This window comes from Rhinopithecus roxellana, chromosome 6 (genome assembly GCF_007565055.1).
Source record: "Rhinopithecus roxellana isolate Shanxi Qingling chromosome 6, ASM756505v1, whole genome shotgun sequence".
Lineage (NCBI taxonomy): Eukaryota > Metazoa > Chordata > Mammalia > Primates > Cercopithecidae > Rhinopithecus > Rhinopithecus roxellana.
The window spans coordinates 128,147,511-128,167,784 of record NC_044554.1 but is presented as its reverse complement, the minus strand read 5'-3'; the positions used below and the strand labels follow the sequence as shown (position 1 = coordinate 128,167,784).

At 40.0% G+C, this 20,274-nt stretch overlaps 1 protein-coding gene across 2 annotated transcripts in view; it reads left to right on the top strand.

Annotated features, from left to right (window-relative positions):
* Positions 1-20,274, top strand: part of COL28A1 (collagen type XXVIII alpha 1 chain) — a 181,406-nt gene that overhangs the window by 100,053 nt on the left and 61,079 nt on the right. For both annotated transcript variants that reach the window (XM_010353063.2, XM_030931865.1), the window contains 2 exons: positions 11,141-11,209; positions 13,482-13,550. In XM_010353063.2, coding sequence (XP_010351365.1) covers positions 11,141-11,209; positions 13,482-13,550 — 138 coding nt within the window. The remainder of the gene's footprint in view (positions 1-11,140; positions 11,210-13,481; positions 13,551-20,274) is intronic.

Genomic DNA, 20,274 nt, shown 5'->3' with positions numbered 1-20,274 from the left:
AAGCATAGCACCTGTCAAAATCCTAAAATTAAAAAAAAGTAGAAAGAGAAATTCAATAGGTAAACCTCATATTTTATGTGGTCAGTGAAACAATGGTAAAAACTTGTATATTGAATATTTCTTTAGGGAAGTAGAAACTTATTTCTATGTAAAATAAGATGCTGAAATAAAATATGTTAAATATATATTGGAATGTGTGTATTCCAATAGAAACAGATGAGCATTTACATTTTCACAGAGTAGATTATTATGAATTTTTTATATAACTAGGCATGATGTTATATTAAATTATAGGTTTATGTTACTGCTTTATATTGAGCAATAATAATAAAGACAGGCACTTAGGCACAGATAAAGAACTTAAAAAAAAAACTAGCCAGGTGTGGTGGCTCATGCCTGTAATTCCAGCACTTTAGGAGGCTGAGGTGGGCAAATCACCTGAGGTCAGGAGTTTGAGACCAGCCTGGCCAACATGGTGAAACCCCATCTCTACTAAAAATACAAAAATTAGCTGGGTGTGATGGTGCATGCCTATAATCCCAGCTGCTCAGGAGGCTGAGGCAGGAGAATTGCTTGAACCCAGGAGGCGGAGGTTGCAGTCAGCTGAGATCGCACTACTGTACTCTAGCCTGGGCAACAGAGCGAAACTCCGTTTCAAAAAAAAAAAACATTAAAATACCCAATTCTTGTGAATATCTCACTGTGTCATATTATCTAAGATACAGACTAAAACATTTTCTAAATGATTGCATGCACCATTTTCCTCCAAAAGTCCCCTGTATTTGCCATCATCTACACTTTAGGGGGAAAATGGTAAGAAACAAGGTGTTCAAAACTTCATCTTGCCTATTATTTTTTGAAATGGCTAATATGCTGCCAGAAGATGTATCTTAAGTGAAACTCCCATTGTCTGTGTGAGCCCACATGGGAGGCTAAGTGGAAGCAGCAGTCCATGGTTTGCTTCCAGCTGCAGGCAGAACCCGGGCAGAAGAGCACTAGCTGGGACCTACCTGTCTGCCCACCTCCCTCTCAGCTGCTTTTCCTTCCTTCCATTGCCTATTGTCTCCTCCCATGAAAATTGTGTTATTCAGAATTTCTCTAGCCCTAGAAGGAGATGTTAGGAGGGTGAGCTGGTCTTAGGATCAAGGGAACTTGGATCATAAAATGAAGGAAAGTCTAAAAGAAAATACTAGCTTTTAAATAACTTTAAAAATCATCTCTCCTTTTTTATAGAGGCCTCAAAATCTCTAAGTGGCCTTTTATTCTGAAGAAAACTTCTGGAAACACATACACGTACACACACACACCACACACAGACAGAGAGCACACAGAGAGAGAGAGAGAGAGTGTGTGTGGGTGTGAGAGAGAGAGAGAGAGATTCATAGATAGAAACTGGTGAAGAAAGGAGATAATTCCAGTTAACTTTGCCCTTCTTGCTTGGTAAAGTGCAGGACATTCTGAAAATACCAAAAATTGTCCATGGCAGCAGAAGCACAGGACCCAAATGTGTGCAAAATTTCTCCCCCTTTGAGTTAAAGTGACAGAGAAATTGTATATATATGTGTGTGGTAGTATAGCCATATGGATCCTGATATGTTTTTCATTTAAGCTTTGTGTAGTCGCCTTAAAATTGTGGCCTTAAGGCATTAACTTACAAAACAAATGTGTTTTGAAATGAGGAAACCATTAAGGTTGACGATGAATTTATGGTGGGTTTTGGTGCTGTTTAGTTAAGGTCACATGTGTTTAACATGTGACACAGACATTAAACTCAAAGCTTCTGTGTTTGAAAACATATAAAAAGCAGTCCCTGACATCTAGCACCCTTGTGGTTCCCCATAGTTTTTTTCCAAGTGGAAAAATTCCCTACAACGTCAGTGATTATTGTCCTTCTAGATACAATTACTTTGAATTTAATTCAAATTTGGCAAGACCTTCTGAGATATTTCCAAAATTCTTGTAAAAACTACACCTTTGAAGGAGAGAGGAGGTACAGATTTTAAACTCACCTTTGAAACATGCAGAGAAGAGAAACTGATAATTTGGTTTCTTGCCAAGTGAGAAGTGCTCATCCAGTGTCCTCACTCCTGGATCCAATCTCCTGGCTTGTTGATGGGGAAGCCAAGCTCCAAGCCCCACCCATCACTGCCTACTTTTCTTCACTGGAGCCTTGGATATTAAGAGCACTTCTTGTGATTTGGGGACAAACATGCCATACGTCTCATTTCTCTTCGAGAAGCTGCAGATAACTCTGCTCCTGTGTTTTCACCCCGCAAAGCTTTGTAAGGTACATGTAGCCTAAGGGCTGATCTCCTGTTGTCCCTGAGTATGAGTTTATTTCTGGCCTCATAGGAAAGGAATACAAGAGGTGGTTCTCCTGAGTTTCCTAAGGGCAGGTACAGCCTACCATGCCCCTCTCTTAGCTTTTTTCAGGCCCTCTCAGGGAGCTGGGTCATCACAGAAAAAGCTATGATCCTCTCCAAAACCTTGGAGTGGTTGAACTTAGCCTAATCTTTGCACAGAGGAGATCTAACCTGGATTTGGAGTTAGGACCTCTTAACCTCAAGTTGTTGGCATAAGTCTGTTGGCAGAAAAGACTTATTGGATTGTTGTTGTTATTACAAGTATAATTACTATTATTATTATAATGATTATGTATTACCTAAACATTTCCAGAATATTATGACATTTTGAACAGTCCCCCTGTTTTATAGATGAAGAAATGAACAACCAGAAGGTTGAGCAACTTGCCTCTTTACAATAGAAACATTTTTGATACTATATTTGTTTTGTATATGAGAGGGGCTTTGGATATGGATGAATGAATGAAAAACTAAATGGATGAATAAATCAGAGCAGAAAGCATGACTTACCCAGATCTACAGATGCTCAATCTCCTCTGCTCTCCATCTTCTATCTAGGCACTGTTTTGTGTGCAGTTGGATTGTTTCTTCTTTCAGCCTAGCTTTTCTATTGTCAAAACTTAAATTATGTAAACATTAAAGAGAAGCATAAACCCAAAACTCAAAAGAGTTAAATATTTTTCAGTAACTTTAAATGTTTGAGTATCATAAATACATGCTTTATTTGACAAAAGTGGCCCATAGTCATAAAACGCAAGTCTATGTGGAATTCCACTGAGTATCATTATTCTAAAAATGTTCCCAGCATCTGAATTGCCCCTCTGTTCTCTGCAATGGCTCACATATGTACACTCCACCAACAGGCATTGGTGGAACAGAGGACCGATTCACACAGAGATGCATTAGGAATGTGTGAATTCCATTGGCAGACATAGACTGGACAAGGAACTCCATTTTGAACAGTGCCCAACAAGGAGGGCTGGCCTAGGATACAGACTTAATAATGAAGTTAAGGGCATGTAATTCCAAAGTGGACTTGAAGAAAGCCACCTCCCTATAATATGACTGCAAAATTGCTACAGGCTGGACAATCAGCCCAAAACAGAACTAATTAAAGCCAGAGCCATACAAAGTTTATACGCTAGGCCGTTTGACCCAGAGGTTTCAGAAAAGGTCATATCCAAGACCAGGAAAAGGTAACTTTTCAAGTTTACTCCCCAGTGCAGTTCTATGCCTCATCTCTAAAATCTGAGCTGCACTCTAGTCCACCTCATGACTTTCAGTATTGCTTTCATCTCTCCTTGCTGTTTTCCTAGCTTTGTATTTCTCTTCTTATGAGTATGTACATACTTCTCCTTCAGCCCTAGAGACACACGGTAAATCCCCTTAACATTCATCGCCCCCATCACAATAAACACATTTTTATTTTTAATCATGCGGACTTGGAGGAACTTTCTCCCAGTGGAAAATTATAGTCAGTTTTAGTACAAGACAGCCTGCTCTTCTCCCTGTCATAAGAGGCAGTATCAATATTTCTGTTTTCAAGCTTTCTAACCAAGCTAAATAAGACTCTTCCTCTGCAATGAAGTTCTTGGCAAAAGGCCATCACTTGTGTATCTTTGATGAGTTGATTTTGAGAAAAGAAAAAAAAACAATAAGAAGTTTTAAAATTGTCAGGGACTATGAGATACAGCTGTTTTGGGGTGAATATCAAAGTTTTAGGAGAGAAATTGATTCAAGTAATTGAAAATACTTTAAATACTTTGAAATTTAAAGGTGAAAAAAATACTTGAGAGGAAATGTAGCCATTTGAGAACTTTGTTTTCCAGCATTTGTATAATTTTTTTCTCATCCTCATGATGATCATGCTGACAGTTGGTACTATCTTCCTATTCATATTAAAGGGTGTCATTGAGAAATGACTGAGTCATATCGTTCAATAATCAATACACATTGCCAATATGTGCATATGCTTAGAAACAAGCCTCTAAAGCTTCCATTGATATTCTGGCTACCATGAGTGAGGTGTTCAAGAAGTACTAACTCATGACATAGGTGGAATTACGTAATTCATTCCAGAGTTCTGCCTATGTTTGTGGTAGTTGGAGTAGTTATATCTTAATTTTATTTAAAAACCAGAAAGAATGAAACATAAAGCAGCTGCTATCATCACTTTGACTTCTACCTTATTTTAAAACCCAGTCATTCCTCAGCTTCATCATTTAGCAGAATCTTTAGAGTACCATTCCTTGGAATAGCCTTAGAGGCTGATTCTTTCACAGTGAATTTAATTTGCTTTTATTGTCCCCAAAGTAGAAAAGCATGAAATCACTTTTGGAACAAGTATATCTTGCTTCCACCTTCTTCTCAAAGAGTGGCAGGAACTTAGCTGGCACAAAGGGAGAGAGAATGATTAAAGCCTCATTAGTGTGTGTGGGGGAGTGAGGGGGAGGAAAATAATCTAATGGGCTGATTATTTCCTCAAATATTGCATTGATATTTTTAGAAAACTCATAAGGTATAATGGGTTGTTTCTTTGTCACTGCTCTACCTTGAAACCTTGCCACTTACTAGCTGTGTGACCTCAGCAAGTCGTTCAGTCTCCCTGAGGCTTAGCATTCTTATCTGTGATTTGGGATAATAATGCCTACATCACAGGTTTATTTTGATAAATTAATAGAATAATGTACGTAAAACATCTTTATGAATTCTAATATATTAAAATGTAATTAGTGGTAGTAACCATTTTAGGCATCACACTGCCAAATCAAACACATTGTAGGATGGATAAGAAGAGAGATTAAGAATTGGTATAGGTAGGAGATCTGGAATGAAGTCAATTAACATGTTGGAGTAAACCACAAAACTGAGGATTAGCAATGGAGGGAAAATGGGAAGGGAAGACATAGAGGGCTGGGTTCTTGTGCAGGTTGTGTGGGACCTATGTAATATGGGATGAATCTTACAATCCAGGATGTTCTTCTCCTTGAGAGAGTGTGATTGGCGATATAGGAAAAGGACTTCCACAGTTTCACAGCCAAACAGCCGAGGTCTTTGCATTAAATGGCAGCTGGCAGAAAGTCTATGGAAAAGTTAGCATCTTGCATCTAGTCCCAGCCAACATCAAAATGGGAGATGGGTTCTGGAGTCATACCTGGGTTTGAATTGCTTCAGACTGCCTGGTTTTTGGCAAGTCATGTATCCTGCTATAGCCTCAGTTTCCTTATCTGTAACATGGAATAAATTGATGTTGATAAGATCAGGTAAGATAATGAATGAAAAGTGCCTGCTGCATAATAAACTTAATAAGTATTATTTTTATTTATTATTTATTATAATAGTTTTAATATTAACCAAAGTGAAGATTTACTAATGAGAAAATGAATGAATGCATGTGTTTGCTCTCCTCTTTTTCTTCTTTCATTTAAAAAAGGAAAGCTTCAGGCCGGGCGCGGTGGCTCAAGCCTGTAATCCCAGCACTTTGGGAGGCCGAGACGGGCGGATCACGAGGTCAGGAGATCGAGACTATCCTGGCTAACACGGTGAAACCCCGTCTCTACTAAAAAATACAAAAAACTAGCCGGGCGAGGTGGCGGGTGCCTGTAGTCCCAGCTACTCGGGAGGCTGAGGCAGGAGAATGGCGTAAACCCGGGAGGCAGAGCTTGCAGTGAGCTGAGATCCGGCCACTGCACTCCAGCCTGGGCGATAGAGCGAGACTCCGTCTCAAAAAAAAAAGAAAAAAAAAAAAGAAAAAAAAAAAGGAAAGCTTCAATGTGTGAGTTTTAGAACTATCGTAAGATGCTGTGTATTTTTAAAGGAGTTAAAATTATCCACTCTGCAGGGTTATGGTCTAGGTAGTCTTCACTGAATCATTTGTTAAGTTCATATGCACAAGTACTGCAGACAGACCTAAATTTGGCCATTTCCTGTGAAAATGAAAGCAGTATCTCCCATCTAGAATCCCTTCTGTGGGCCAAGAGGAAATGGTATGCCATCTAAAACAGTCCATTATTCTTCTTTTGAGAGAGTGTGTGCAGCAGGTAGGGATAAGGCTAAGGCTGTCATCTTAGGAAAGTGATAGATGTCGTTGCCAATGGTGACTCTAGAATTTGCTCGCATGTCTGTTCATTATCTCCTAATACAAGGGCTCCCTCTGCAGGCTCCAACAACCCTCAGCTGTTGCGTGGGAAGCTATGTCCAGCTATGCAAAAACCTGTTGTAATTTCCTTTATTTGTGAATGTTGCTGTATCCACTGACAATAAACTGTGTATCTGAAAATATCACAGGTCAACACACTTCTTAGGTACCTATGGTGCTACCTTATGACAAAACCAGTGCCGTCAAATGGCCAAGCAAGACCTGCCTGCAATTCTCTTGCTCACATTCACCAGGTGTGGTGGCCTAACATGGACACATAGCCCATGAAACAACAAAAGATCATCTTCAAAGACCCCACCATAGTGGAGAGACACGACTTCTGTGGATTGTCAGATTATTAAATGCTTAATGTTCCCATCTATCAAAGTATGGTACATTTACACTGAGGAAAAACTCTCATGCTATGTTACAGAACAATTCTAATATCTGCAGAATGTTAAGACTTGATTCAAAGTCTATTAGATTCATAAAAGCATTACTATATGTCATTATTTTCCCATAGTTTGAAAGATACAAAAGATTATTTAGATATGTGAAACATAGATATATGTCAACAATTACATGGATAAGGATGGACAATTTGTTTTAGGTGAACACTGAAGGACCACAGATGACATGGAACACACCTTAAATTCATTGACTGAGGCTGCAGGACAGAGAGAACAGTAAGGTATCTACAGGGTCAGCTGTCCTACTGCAGTTGGCCATCAGACACTCCCAAAGGTTGAGGGTTAGGGGGAAGTGAATAAGGGAGACTATCAAGGAGAGAATGAATAGCAACACTGAGCATTGACAAGGCTGGCCTGAGGTAAACTATGGACCTATTTTAACTGCTTTTCCCACTTGCTTTCCCATGTAGGGGTATTAGTATGATTAATACTAGTTGAGGGGAGGTTTTAGCTAATATTCTCACAAGAAAAATATCTTGAATTAAATACTAGAGTGTCAAAATTTTTCTTAAAACATACTACTTTGTTAAAAAAAAAATCTTGCCTTCTCTCCATATCCCTATGTTAAAAAAAATTATGTAACATTTGGTACATCCCAAGAATACACACAACACATGTAAATTCTAATGATGTTGAATCTGTGTGCTCCTTCCCTTTGCCCAGTTTTAACATCTTTAAAATCATGAATTATTATTAAGGAGGCCTATTACAGCAACACTATCTCATGCTCACTGGAGAGACTTTTGCTGGGTATTGTTTGTGGATTTTAAAAAATTGTATTAAGACAATTCGTTATAAAAATTATAAATTTTAAATTATAAATTATGAAAATTAAGCATGCACAAAAGTGGAAAGACTAGTGAAATGAACTCTCATTTACGTATCACACTTCCTTAACAATTATCAACACATAGTTGATCTTGTTTTAGCTATATTCTCCACTCCTCCCCTCACTGCATTATCCTGAAGCAATCCTCAGACGTTACCCATATAAAACTTTAGTATTTGTCACTCAAATGTAAGAACTCTTTTTTAAAACTTGACTGTAATACTATTATCAAACCTAAAACAAATGAACAATTCCTTAATATAGCAAATATCCAGCATTCAAATTTCCGAGCTTGTCTCATCCATTTGCTACAATTGGTTTGTTTGGATTGGGATCCAAATCACGCCCACACACTGCATTTGATTGAGATAGCTTTTAAACCTTTTAATCAAAGTTGACTCCTCCCTGTTTTTTAGCTCACAGTTAGTGAATATGTTATTTGTACTTGCGGATTTGCTGATGATATCCTCATGGTGTTGTGTAATGTGTTTCTCCATCTTCCATCTATTATTGTAAGCTGGTAGATCTAGAGGCGTGTTTACATCCAGGTTCAGTTTTTCTAGACCAGAATGTTGATAGGTAGGGTGGTGTATGCTCTGCTGCATCACAGCAGGGGGCACATGGTGTCTGGTTGTATCCTTCCTTCCTTTTTTTTTTCTTTTTTTTTTTTCTTTTTGGAGACAGAGTCTCACTCTGTCACCCAGGCTGGAGTGCAATGGCGCAATCTCGGTTCACTGCAACCTCCACCTCCCGGGTTTAGGTGATTCTCCTGCCTCAGCCTCCCCAGTAGCTGGGAGTACAGGTGCCCGCCACCACGCCTGGCTAATTTTTGTATTTTTAGTAGAGATGCGGTTTCATTACATTGGCCAAGCTGATCTCGAACTCCTGACCTCGTGATCCACCTGCCTCGGCCTCCCAGAGTGCTAGGATTACAGGCTTGAGCCACCGTGCCCTACCTGGCTGTATCCTTCCTAACCTTTTCACCTCATCATGGAAGGGCACAGGTGAACAGAAATGAATGAGAGGAAGCCATCAAATCTGGGGTAGGTTGGGGTGACTGAGCAAAGAGGAATATTATTTTTGATAAAACATTCAATGATTTTAGGTAAGATTTATTTAACTATGCTTCCTTGTTTTGTTGGAGGGTGTCAAAATGTTTGGAAGAGAAAAGACATGTCCCTTTTAAGATGTAGCAAAGTATATGAATCAGTCAGGTGCAGTTGGAGAACTTCAGGCAGTGAACTTACACTCCCTTTGAAGGTACTTCAGAGGTACTCAAGAAAGGAGTGATAATGGAAATGTATGTATTACAGGGTTTTCATGTTCTCTACTTGGAGCCCTTGATGTTGGAGTGATCCTTTCAGCCGGCAGGAACTTGGGGACACTCAAAGATGGGAGTCAGTAGGAGAGAGGTGTTAAAGAGATAATTAGCACCTGTAGCCTTAAAAGCAGCTGAGTACTAAGTGGAACAGATGGAGACAGTATACTAAAAGTGGCCTGTAAGTAAAAGAGAAATACGTAATTATGAAAGTAGATATTAAAAGAATTAAGTCAATAATAAAGTACAGTTTTAAAATGGCCCCTGTCCTTTTAAGGGCTTGTGTTATCTAGAAGTATTTTAGAGTTTGTAAGTAGAAAGTAAATTAAAAGATGGACTGTTTTTCTGGATAAACAACTTCAACATTTCTTATAATTTATGGTTTTTGCAATGTTGGAAGCTAGAAGCTGTTTAGCTGGTAACAGGATATGGACAAAACAGGACCTAAGGCAAAGGTCTTAGGAGATATTTCAAAGCCTGACCCTGGTTCTTTTTATTCTTTATTACTTTATTCAGGCATATTTTACACATTATAGAATTCATCCTCTTTAAGTATAAAATTCAGTGGTTCTTTAAGTAAATTTGCTACTATGCTATACAGCCATCACCATAAATCAGTTTTAGGACATTTTTATCCCCTCACTAAAATCCCTCAAGACCATTTATGGTTAATCCACGTTGCTATCCCTGGCCCCTGGCAGTGACTAATCTCCTTTTAGTTTCTATAGAGTTACCTTTTCTGGATTTTTTTTGTAAATGTCATTATGTAAGATATCTGGCTTCTTTCATTAGTAATAATGTTTTTGAGGTTCATTTATTCATAGTTTATTCCTTTTTATTGCTGAATTTACAGGAGTTTGTCCATTCACCAGTTGATGGGCAGTTAGGCTGTTTCTAGTTTTGGGCTATTAAGAATAATGCTGCTAAGGGCATTCATATGCAAGTCTCTGGGTGGATATACGTTTTTATCTTCTTTGGGTGTGTATGTAGGAGGGAAATGACTGTATCATATGGCAAATTTATGTTGAACCTTAAACCACCAAACGGTTTTCCAAAGTGGCTACACCAGTAATTATGAGGGTTCCTGTTTTTCTACATCCTTCTAGCCCTGCACCTTAATAGCTGTGCAGACTTGGGCAAACCTTAGTTTCCGCTTTAATAAAATAGGGGGGTGGAGCTGACATATACTAAGTGCCTATTCTGTGGTAAAAATCATGATAGAAGCACTTATAAACTTTGTCTCACTTAATTCTGAGCCCTATGAAATGCAGATATTATTTTCTACATATGTGATGAATTTACTGAGGTTCAGAGAAGTTACATAAACTAGACATCATTATAATGCAGGATTATTGTGAGTACTAAATTACATCAAATAACATATATGAACATGCGTAGCATTGTCTTGGGAATACAGAAGGTGGCTAATGAAGTGATTTTTATTTCTCTGCTTCTTCTCATCATTAGCATCTCTAGTAGGTCTAGCCACAGGGCTTCACCTACCCTCATCAGGTCCCACCAATTTTCTGGTAATAGTTGCCAGCTATGAAGCTGTCATGCCTTAGTGAAGCTGAAAATCCTTTTTAGAGTTTACCCTGCAGTTCCAATTAATGAGATGGCAGAAACATCATAGAGCCAATCTCTAACTCAAATAGCATAATCGTTGTGGCATACAATGATAAAAGCAACTAGTTCAGGATATGATTATATTTCTTAATGGTTGTTTTTTATTCTTGTCTCTTCTTCCATCCTCTATTCACAATACTTTTCCAAATTCTAGAGAAGAGAGTTCTGATAAAAGTAAATGTTGCCAAGAAGTTAATTGACTTGATTAATTTGAAATGGACCTGGATCTGTTGGTTTGAAGATTGCCCAAGTGGTAATATAAAAGTGATCTAGGAGAAGGGGGTTCAATTAGTACCTTAGTCACATTCAAGAAGTTTTTATATTAAAATACATATATTGAAAAAAACATAAAGTCTTTAAAAAATTAGTAACTTATTATTCATTGTGTCTTTTCAGGGAGAGCCTGGGGTCAGAGGCCCTCCAGGTCCTTCTGGGCCTCGGGGCATAGGAACCCAAGGGCCAAAGGTGAGTCCTCAGCTCAGTGCTCTGTGTGAGGTTTAGATACCATCAGTGACAAGTGAACAGTAGCTTCATAGTAAGTGTTCATTTTGGTGTTGACTTATTTTTTTTCTGGATGACTGATGAAAAGTCTTATTTTTCGTATTAGGTGAACATTAAGTAAAATAGAACATTTGAATTTATAAAGCCATTTACTTCCCCCAAAAGAAATGAGCAAGTCAGCCTCTTTTTAATTGCAGAGTGCTCAGAACATTTCCAGGTTTCTTAGAGGCTGTGCCATCATCAAGAAGCACATCTTTACTTTGGCAGAGGTGCCTCAGGTGGCCTTTTAACAGGTCACCTGCTGATGTGTTGTGCCCTGTGTGCCACAGCTACTCTGGCAGGGCGTCAGTGCAATGGTCTAGATTGATTGTCCCTGGAGAAGACGAGAGCAACCTTCTTTTGGCCCATATTCCCTCCTTTCTATGTCTCCTTCAGTTTGGTGGTTATTCATCCTTTTATTCTTTTAATCCAGTGTTTCTCAGAGAGGGAGACTTTGTTTCCCTTCCCTGGCCTCAGGGAACATGTGGCAATGTCTAGGGGCATTTTTTTTGTTGTAGTAGGTTGAGTCCAGAGATGCAGCCAACCATTCTACAATGCCCAGGACAGCCTCCCATCAGAAAGAGTGACCCAGCTCAAAAATGTCAATAGTGCTGAGTTTGAGAAATCTAGTTTTAATTGTTCATTCACTTGCTCAACAAATTTATTTGATTTGTTCAAACGTAGGGTAAAGAAGTAGCAAGCATGTTCAATAGGGAAAATAGATGTCAATGAACCACCTACCACAAATTCAAATTTTGAATTGATATATTCATGCCGAAAATGCACAGAAGTGAATTAGAGCCCATACTCAGAAGAGAGAGGGAAAAGGCTGTATGAGTCAAAGATTTCACTGAGCATCCCAGAATTACCAAGATTCTCAGTTTATCTCTGTTTTGTCCATCAACTCCATTTTGGCAGTGTGCTATTTTTGAACCTTCTAGATCACTTTAAATGGATGACAATCCCCTCAAGATGTTAGTAGTCATTATCACTGGGTGATGGGAAGATGGGTCTGTTTTTCTTGTTCATGTCATCTTTATTTCTGTTTAATTTTTTTTTTTTTTTTTTTTTGCAATGGGCAGATATTCCTCTTATAATCAGAAAAAAATCAAGCTTTTTTTTTTTTATACTGGAAAGAAAAAGACTGACTTATACAATAACTTATATTAACTCAGCATTTCTGAAGGTTTCTTCCATCCAATGTTAATTTAGGAACTTCTGGGATAAACAACTTTACACTAATTTCTTTATTGTGGGACTTGTTAGAGCCATTAATCTACTGTATTAGTGTGCACTGGAGATCTCCAAGGGAAAGCGCATGCTATTTTCCAATCTTATTCCACCACGAAGTGTTTCCAAAGAAACATGGGCTCAGTTTATGAACAGATACTGGGAAATGCTACACTTGCTTATTGCTTCATCTACATATTTTCCTAAAAATTTGGACATTGATATCCGCTGAATCTTTAACTGCAACCTCAGTGAAATCACACCTTATATTGAAATGGAGGCCGGGCGTGGTAGCTCACACCTGTAATCCCAGCACTTTGGGAGGCCGAGGCGGGTGGATCACGAGGTCAGGAGATCGAGACCATCCTGGCTAACACGGTGAAACCCTGTCTCTACTAAAAATACAAAATATTAGCCGGGCGTGGTAGTGGGTGCCTGTAGTCCCAGCTACTTGGGAGGCTGAGGCAGGAGAATAGCATGAACCCGGGAGGTGGAGCTTGCAGTGAGCTGAGACTGTGCCACTGCACTCTAGTCTGGGAGACACAGTGAGACTCCATCTCAAAAAAAAAAAAAAAGAAATGGAGCAACATCTTAAAGCTATATGGAGCCACATGTCAGTAGTTTCCATACGTGGTACAGGGCAGCCCTGGTGTTCTTGGGCTTGGTGGTAGGCAGTGAAGGGGGCCCAAGCAGATGAGGCCCTGGGCCTCCATTTCTGCTTAGGCCAAGCAGCTCTGCTTACTGCTTAATTTTTATTTGGATTATATGTAAGGTTTTGTTTGCAAAGAATTCTGTGGTTTAAAAATATTGGGGAAGCACTTGAAGTAAAATCAGAAGTAGCTTATAGGCAGCATGAAGGTCCTGGTTAGACTGAAGTAAGAAAGAAGCTGAGAGTAGTAATACTTAACACTCTTTCTTCTTCGATCTTCTTACATTTTGTGTTCAAATTCTCCCCATCTTCTAACAGGGTGATACTGGGCAAAAAGGCTTGCCTGGCCCTCCTGGCCCCCCTGGCTATGGATCACAAGGAATTAAAGTAAGTGAATGGGGTTGTGCTGGAGTCACCTCTGATTTCACCAGAGTGATGGGCAGAAGAGGTTGTAGATAACACAAAAATGGCTATTATGAAATAGATTTATTGTGAGTGTAGCAGTTAAATGGCATCCAGTATTTAGAGACATCATCTGGAAGTGTAAAAATGGTATGAATACAATCCTTTAGCAAATGCTAAACATTATATAAATTGCTTGGTGCAAAACTGAACTGTTCTATGGTTTGTTGCTCTCCTTTCTTTGTGAATTGAATGGAGAATTTATACTCAGCTGCTCTGTCTCTCTCTCTCTCTCTCTTGCTCGCTCGCTCCCTCACTTGTGCTCACTCTCTCTCTCTCTCTCCCCCACTCACCTTCCTCACCTCTATCCTCCATGGTAGCCCAGGGCTTCCCAATCTTAGTTCACAGTGGCATCACCTGGGGAGCTTTTGAGTGGCACTAATGCCCTTTCCCAGAGGAACGAAATCCAAATCTCTGGGAGTAGAGCGTGAGTGCTGTAGTTTTCAAAGCTCTCCAAGGGATTCTCCTGAGCAGCCAGGGTGAGAACTTCTGTTCTAGGCCCTAAATCTGTGTTACTGGAATTCATAGCCATCTGCATGTCACTTTGTTTCTGTGTCAGCAGCATCCAAGCTTATCCAGCATGATGAGACTCTCAGGGTCTCTCATGTCTCAGTAGACAAATTTGGCATCTAAAGGTTACTATGTAATTCTAAAAAATCTTCTGCTTCTAATATGTTGACGATGTTGTTGTTCTTATCGGTTCACTCTTTTTTTCCTATTCCACTGCTGCCTCTCTCATAAACTGGTTTTTCATTTTACATATATATTTACCATGCTTAAGCTTTGAAACTGAGTTATTCACCTCTGGATGATTGAGATTGATTCTAAAAATGTGGAAACATTAAAAATAAACTGCTTTTCAAACAGCAGAACTTCTTAGTAAGTAGGAGACAGTAGGAGCTTAAGATAATAAATGTGAAAATCCCATGTTGAAATTAAACCGCCTACTTCTGTGTAGAGAGAGTGAGCTCAGTCAAGAGCAGAACTCATAGAATGTGTGTTAAATCTCCAGTTTTATCACACAATGTCTAGAGCTTCTATAGCAGGTCTTTTAAATAACAATTGTTCATCTCTCAGGCTGAGTATCCAAGCAAAGGCCAAATAGGCATGTTGCCCATATTGTACAAGCCCTGAAAAGAAAATATAGCAAAACTCTGCTTTCTCAAAAACACCACCAATCTCATACTTAATCTTTAAATTCTAAGGTTTAAAGGTGGTAGTGCTGTACACACAGTTTTACATGAGTTTGCTTAGGGAATAAACCTATGCCAAACCACAGGTCTTGTCACCAACATAAGTTCAATTCACACATGCTATTAGTTTATTGCTGCCACCTCTTTAGGCCTGGGGCCGGTTTTCTCCAGTTTCTTATCTGGGAAATACTTCCTCATTTTCACCTGGGTTGTGTTTAATTAATCTTTACCAACTATAACTTATCTGACTTCCTGCCCATCCCTATGCCCTCAGGGTTATGCTGTGTCCAAACTCCATCCTGGATGGAACCAGGTCCTGAAGCCTCCCATCATAGGAAAGAACCAAAATCAAAGCTGCCACGTATCCTCATCTTATCAGAAATGAGATAAGTTTTTCCTTCACTTAGGGCTGTAGCCTGATGCTGCTTAGCAGTGAGCTCTGACTAAGGCTCACTCATAAAACTTCTCTAGGCCGGGTGCGGTGGATCACGGCGGTAATCTCAGCACTTTGGGAGGCCAAGGCAGGCAGATCACTTGAGGTCAGGAGTTCAAGACCAGCCTGGGCAACATGGTGAAACCCCACGTCTACTAAAAATACAAAACTTAGCCTGATGTGGTGGTATATGTCTGTAGTCCCAGCTATTCAGGAGGCTGAGGCATGAGAATCACTTGAACCCAGGAGACAGAGGCTGCAGTGAGCTCAGATAGTGCCATTGCACTCCAGCCTGGATGACAGAGCGAGACTTGTCCTCCAAAAAAAAAAAAAAAAAAAAAAAAACCACCCAGCACTTTGGGAGTCCGAGGTGGGCGGATCACAAGGTCAGGAGTTTGAGACCAGCCTGACCAATATGGTGAAACCCCATCTCTACTAAAAATACAAAAATTAGCCAGACATGGTGGTACGTGCCTGTAATCTCAGCTACTCAGGAGGCTGAGGCAGGAGAATCACTTAAACCCTGGAGGCGGAGGTTGCAGTGAGCCAAGATTGCACCACTGCACTCTTCCCTGGGCAACAGAGTGAGACTGTGTCTCAAAAAACAAACAAACAAACAAACAAAAACAACCAGGAAAACCTCTTTAGACATATTGGATTGCCTGGCATCCAGTTGGCAGCAGGGCAGAGGTACGTCCCTCAGGACTTCCACCTCATTTTCCTGACCCTGGCAAAAACCGCAATTACTATTGCACCAACGAAATACCATCGCTGCAAAAGGGAGGGAACTGAAAAACCAAATTGGTGGCATTCTTCTGAGTCATTTCAAGGATATAGGAACAGTAAAATTTCATTTCTTACCTTCATTTGTTGACTTATTTCCTACCCCTTTCCAAAGAGCATTTGAATCAGTGAAATCTGCTTCTGTTGATGTGTGTGCTTAGTAGGCTTTGATGGAAACCTTTGTTGCTGTTAACCTTTAACACAGAAGCCTGAACTGTACTCTGTCTCTCTATCCCCTTCCATTTATGGGAGAAATAAGGGTTGTAGCTGCAATCACAAGTGATTTGCTTCAGCACTCACCTAACTTAGTTGCTGGAATATTGGCTCTTCAGCCAGTCATTCATTCATTCAACCAACCAACCGATACTGATTGAGCACCACCTATGTCAGGCAAATAAGCCAAGTGCTAGTATAAAGTAGTGAGTAAAAATATATGAACTTAGTCCTCATGGGATTTACAGGCTATAAAATAGACTTTGGGTTCTGGAGAGTATAGAGGATGGCACAACGGAGTGAATTTAGATTGCAGCAGTAGGCAGGCCCCTCGTGAGGTCCTATAGGCCAAGTAATGAGTTTGGCCTTAATCCTAGGAGCAACTGAAGAATGATCTGATCAGTTTGGAAGAGATTCACTCTGGCTACCATTTGTAAAATGAAAGGACATGACTGGAAGGAATGTGGGAGTAGGAGGGCTTCTCTTTCCATACCCTTTCCCATTCTCCTGATTCTCTATGTGGAAGAGTATGATCTTCTGGGAACCTCTTTCCCCTGCCTTTCCTGGAGTTCTGGGACCACCCAGGGCTGCTGCTATGGTAGCTCTGGTCCTGGAAAACCCTGAGAGCACAATGGTCTCGCCCCTGTTTATTTAGTTCCATGGCAGCCTCCTGCCATTCCTTTGCTGGTCTAACTGACTCTGTACTGAAGAGGAACTCCAGCTCCTTCAGGGCCTCATTGCTTTTTCCCAAACACAAATATCTGTTGTTTGGATAGATGAATATGGGACTGTGGCTGTTTAATCCTAAAATGGTTCATGTCACAGGTCAGGAAGTTACATGATGCTACCATTTTGTCCCACTGTGAGCCTCCAGCACTAACCCAGATACAGACTCCAGATATATCAGAAGTCCCATAGATTAAGTCAGGAGGGAGAAAGAATGGGGCTGGGGCTGGAGGAATTCCTTTATATGCTAAGTAGCCAATGTGAGGCCAGGAGGGATGTGATTAGAGGGTGGACCACCCAGGTTACAAAGCACGGAGACAGACGTGGATGGCTTCTCCCATTCTTCATTTCTAATTGGGAGTTATGCCAGTTTCCCCCTCTCTATCCTTGTTTAAGTCAGTTCCAGTGTCCTGATCAACCCTGACATTCCCTTAGTACTTATATTCAGAGGACCCAGAAGTCCTTATATAAACACAATTCCTGGTAGCCCTCCTGACTTTAAAGACTTTATGAGGTAGATTTGTGGACTGGCTCTACTATAATTGTTCCTATGCATAAATGCTTTGTTCATTGAGAGAATTAGCTTCCATGCCCCTGGCTTTTGCTCTTCCTGTAGACTTGAACATGACTGATCCACCCCTGGCTGAGGATACCTCTTGTTGGGCTATAGCAAAGGAGGGGTTATTTCAAGCCTAACAAGTTTGTTATCAGTTTTAAAAAATAGCCTTGATTACATGCTGGGTGATTTGGTGACCTGTATCCAACAGAAACTCTGGGGTCCCCAAAACTGACAAATAGCAATGACTACAGTGGTCACACAGTCACAGTCCTAACAGATCAACCTCTGAGACATCTGAACTCTTAAATAGAGTGAAATACATTCTGCATGACATCTCCCTCTATCTATATTCTGACCTCCATGGTGTAAGGGAAAGAGAATGAGGGACTCATTTCTCAGTGACTTTAGAGTCACTCAGATCTTGGCCTGAATCTGGGTTTCAATTTTTTCCAGTTGTAACCTTAGACAAATCATTTATCTTTGTTGAATCTCAGCTTACTAATCTTTAAAATGGGGATAATAAGGCTTATTTTACACAGTGTTAAAAAGAAAAAATTGTATAAAATATCTAGGACACAGAGTTGGTATTCAACCAGAGTGTGGGCTATGGAGTCAACAGATTTGAATCATGGCTCCTCCACTTCCTGAGTATTACATCTCTCCCTCGGTTTCCACATCTGAGTAATGTGATAATGCAGTACTATTTCCTAAAGTTGTTGTGAGGAATGATTGAAATTAGATAGTATATGTAATGCATGTAATACATGGTTATATATGTGGAAAATGTTTGTACCTATTCACATTATTATTTCTACTGTTTCCCTTCCCTTTCTGCTAGTCCCTCTTGTATTTTCCAGGAAGAAGGCCTACAATTCTAATACTCAAGTGATTTAATGCTCTTAAGCCTAATATGTTGGTTACATTAGTTAGTGTGGGCATTGCTCCAATTCCAAACAGACACCCAAATGTATAATGGTTCAAACAGAGTAGAGGGTTTTGCTCACATAACAGTCCAATGTGTGTGTTCCTGGTTGGTGGGTGATTTTCTTCCACACAGAATTTTAGAAAACCTTGTCTTCCATTTATGGTTCTTCTGTTGGCTGGGCCTCTTTACCACTTATACCCAGCAGGCAAAAAGGGAGTGTGTAGAAGGGGTATACCTGCTTCATAAACTCTTGGCCAGGATTTGACATGTATCTCCTCTGTTCACATTTTATTGGTGAGAACTAGTTGCATCGCTGTACTTAATTGCAAAGGGGCTGGGAAAGGTAGTCACGCTGTGTGCCCAGGAAGAAAAGGAACCAGAGGTTTGGTGAAGAGTCAACAATCATTGCCATTTATAATTTAACTTGTTTCTAGGAAAGATGGAAATTTTAAGTTATTTGTTGCTCTGAAGTATATTGGTGCCTCCAGAAGAGAACAGAAAGTTTGGTGGTCTCCATGGCAACTTCCAGAATGCCCCGTCATTCTCCTGATACTGTGGGCACAGACACCTGGACTTATAAGGACTGAGTTTATCCCATCATTTATTTTATCCTATCCTAAAAAGAGAACCTTAGAGCATTGATAATCTTCTTACTTATTTCAAACAGCATCGGTATTACTCATGGATGACTTAGAAATTGTCAGGAGACAGGCTGAGAATCGGCCAAAGAGCTGGAGGGGCTTAGGGTTTTTGGTAGGACCAGGAAAGTAACAGGAAATGCTCATTCATGTCCATAGCAAAGCCAGGGCCAGAGAATGAGGGACACCTGGGATTTAGTAGGAGCACCATGATTCAAAGGCTGGGGAGAGATGAGCAGGGAGAGGATCAGGGGAGGGGGACAAAGCTGGCACAAAGAGCCTGATTTTGGGAGAAAAAGAGGAGCAGCAGTTAAGCTCCTGAAGGAGAATAAGGGAAGGTTTGGAGTCCTGGGTGATTGCTTGGGATGCCAGCAGCATTTGAGACCAAGTAGGGGTGTGAAGATGGGTGGGTCAGCTCAGCTTGCAGAGTGTAGCATAAATGGGCACAGCCAGAAAATTGCTTCTCCCTCCAAAGCTCTCTGATTCAGGAATTTGGGGCATGATGTGGAGTGTTATAAGATTCTTGACTCTGTGTTTAAGATTAATGTCATTTCTTAGGAAGATTTATTTTGGTTTGTCTCAGTTGTGCCACAATAACTGTGTTTCTGTAAACTCCAGGGGCTCTTTTAATAGAATCAGGTGTCTTTGCTATCCTCTGGCTTCCCTTTACAAGAAAAATTAACTTTTGAAAGAATGTCAGGGTTCTGTAGTGGAAATCTCACACGGAGCCTGCCAACCTTCTGCCTGGCTCCTACCTGTGACCTGATTGCTTTGAAAGTGTTTTCAGAATCCACTTGACTAGATTTGTGGTTAGAATGAATATTTTACAACACAGATAATTGCCATGCTTGAAGGCCAAATAGAAATGATTTATTCATTGAAATTTAACTTAAAGGGGAAAAAGGAATCTCATTTATAAAAAAAGTCAGGGATGGGTTTGAAGTACACTAAGTTGTAAGTACCTACAGAAGGGTTAAAAAGTTTTGATATGAGGAATTTTTCTTTCATCTTCTAAACTCATAACCATGCTGTACAATGGTGTTAATTATGAAGGGCGTAACGCACATATATTTTAATATTATGACTTTAGCATTTGAACTTAAAGGTTTTTTTCTCCTTCTTGACTGCAAATAAATAACAGCATAAAAAAAAAAAAAGGAAGAAAAAACCAATCTTGGT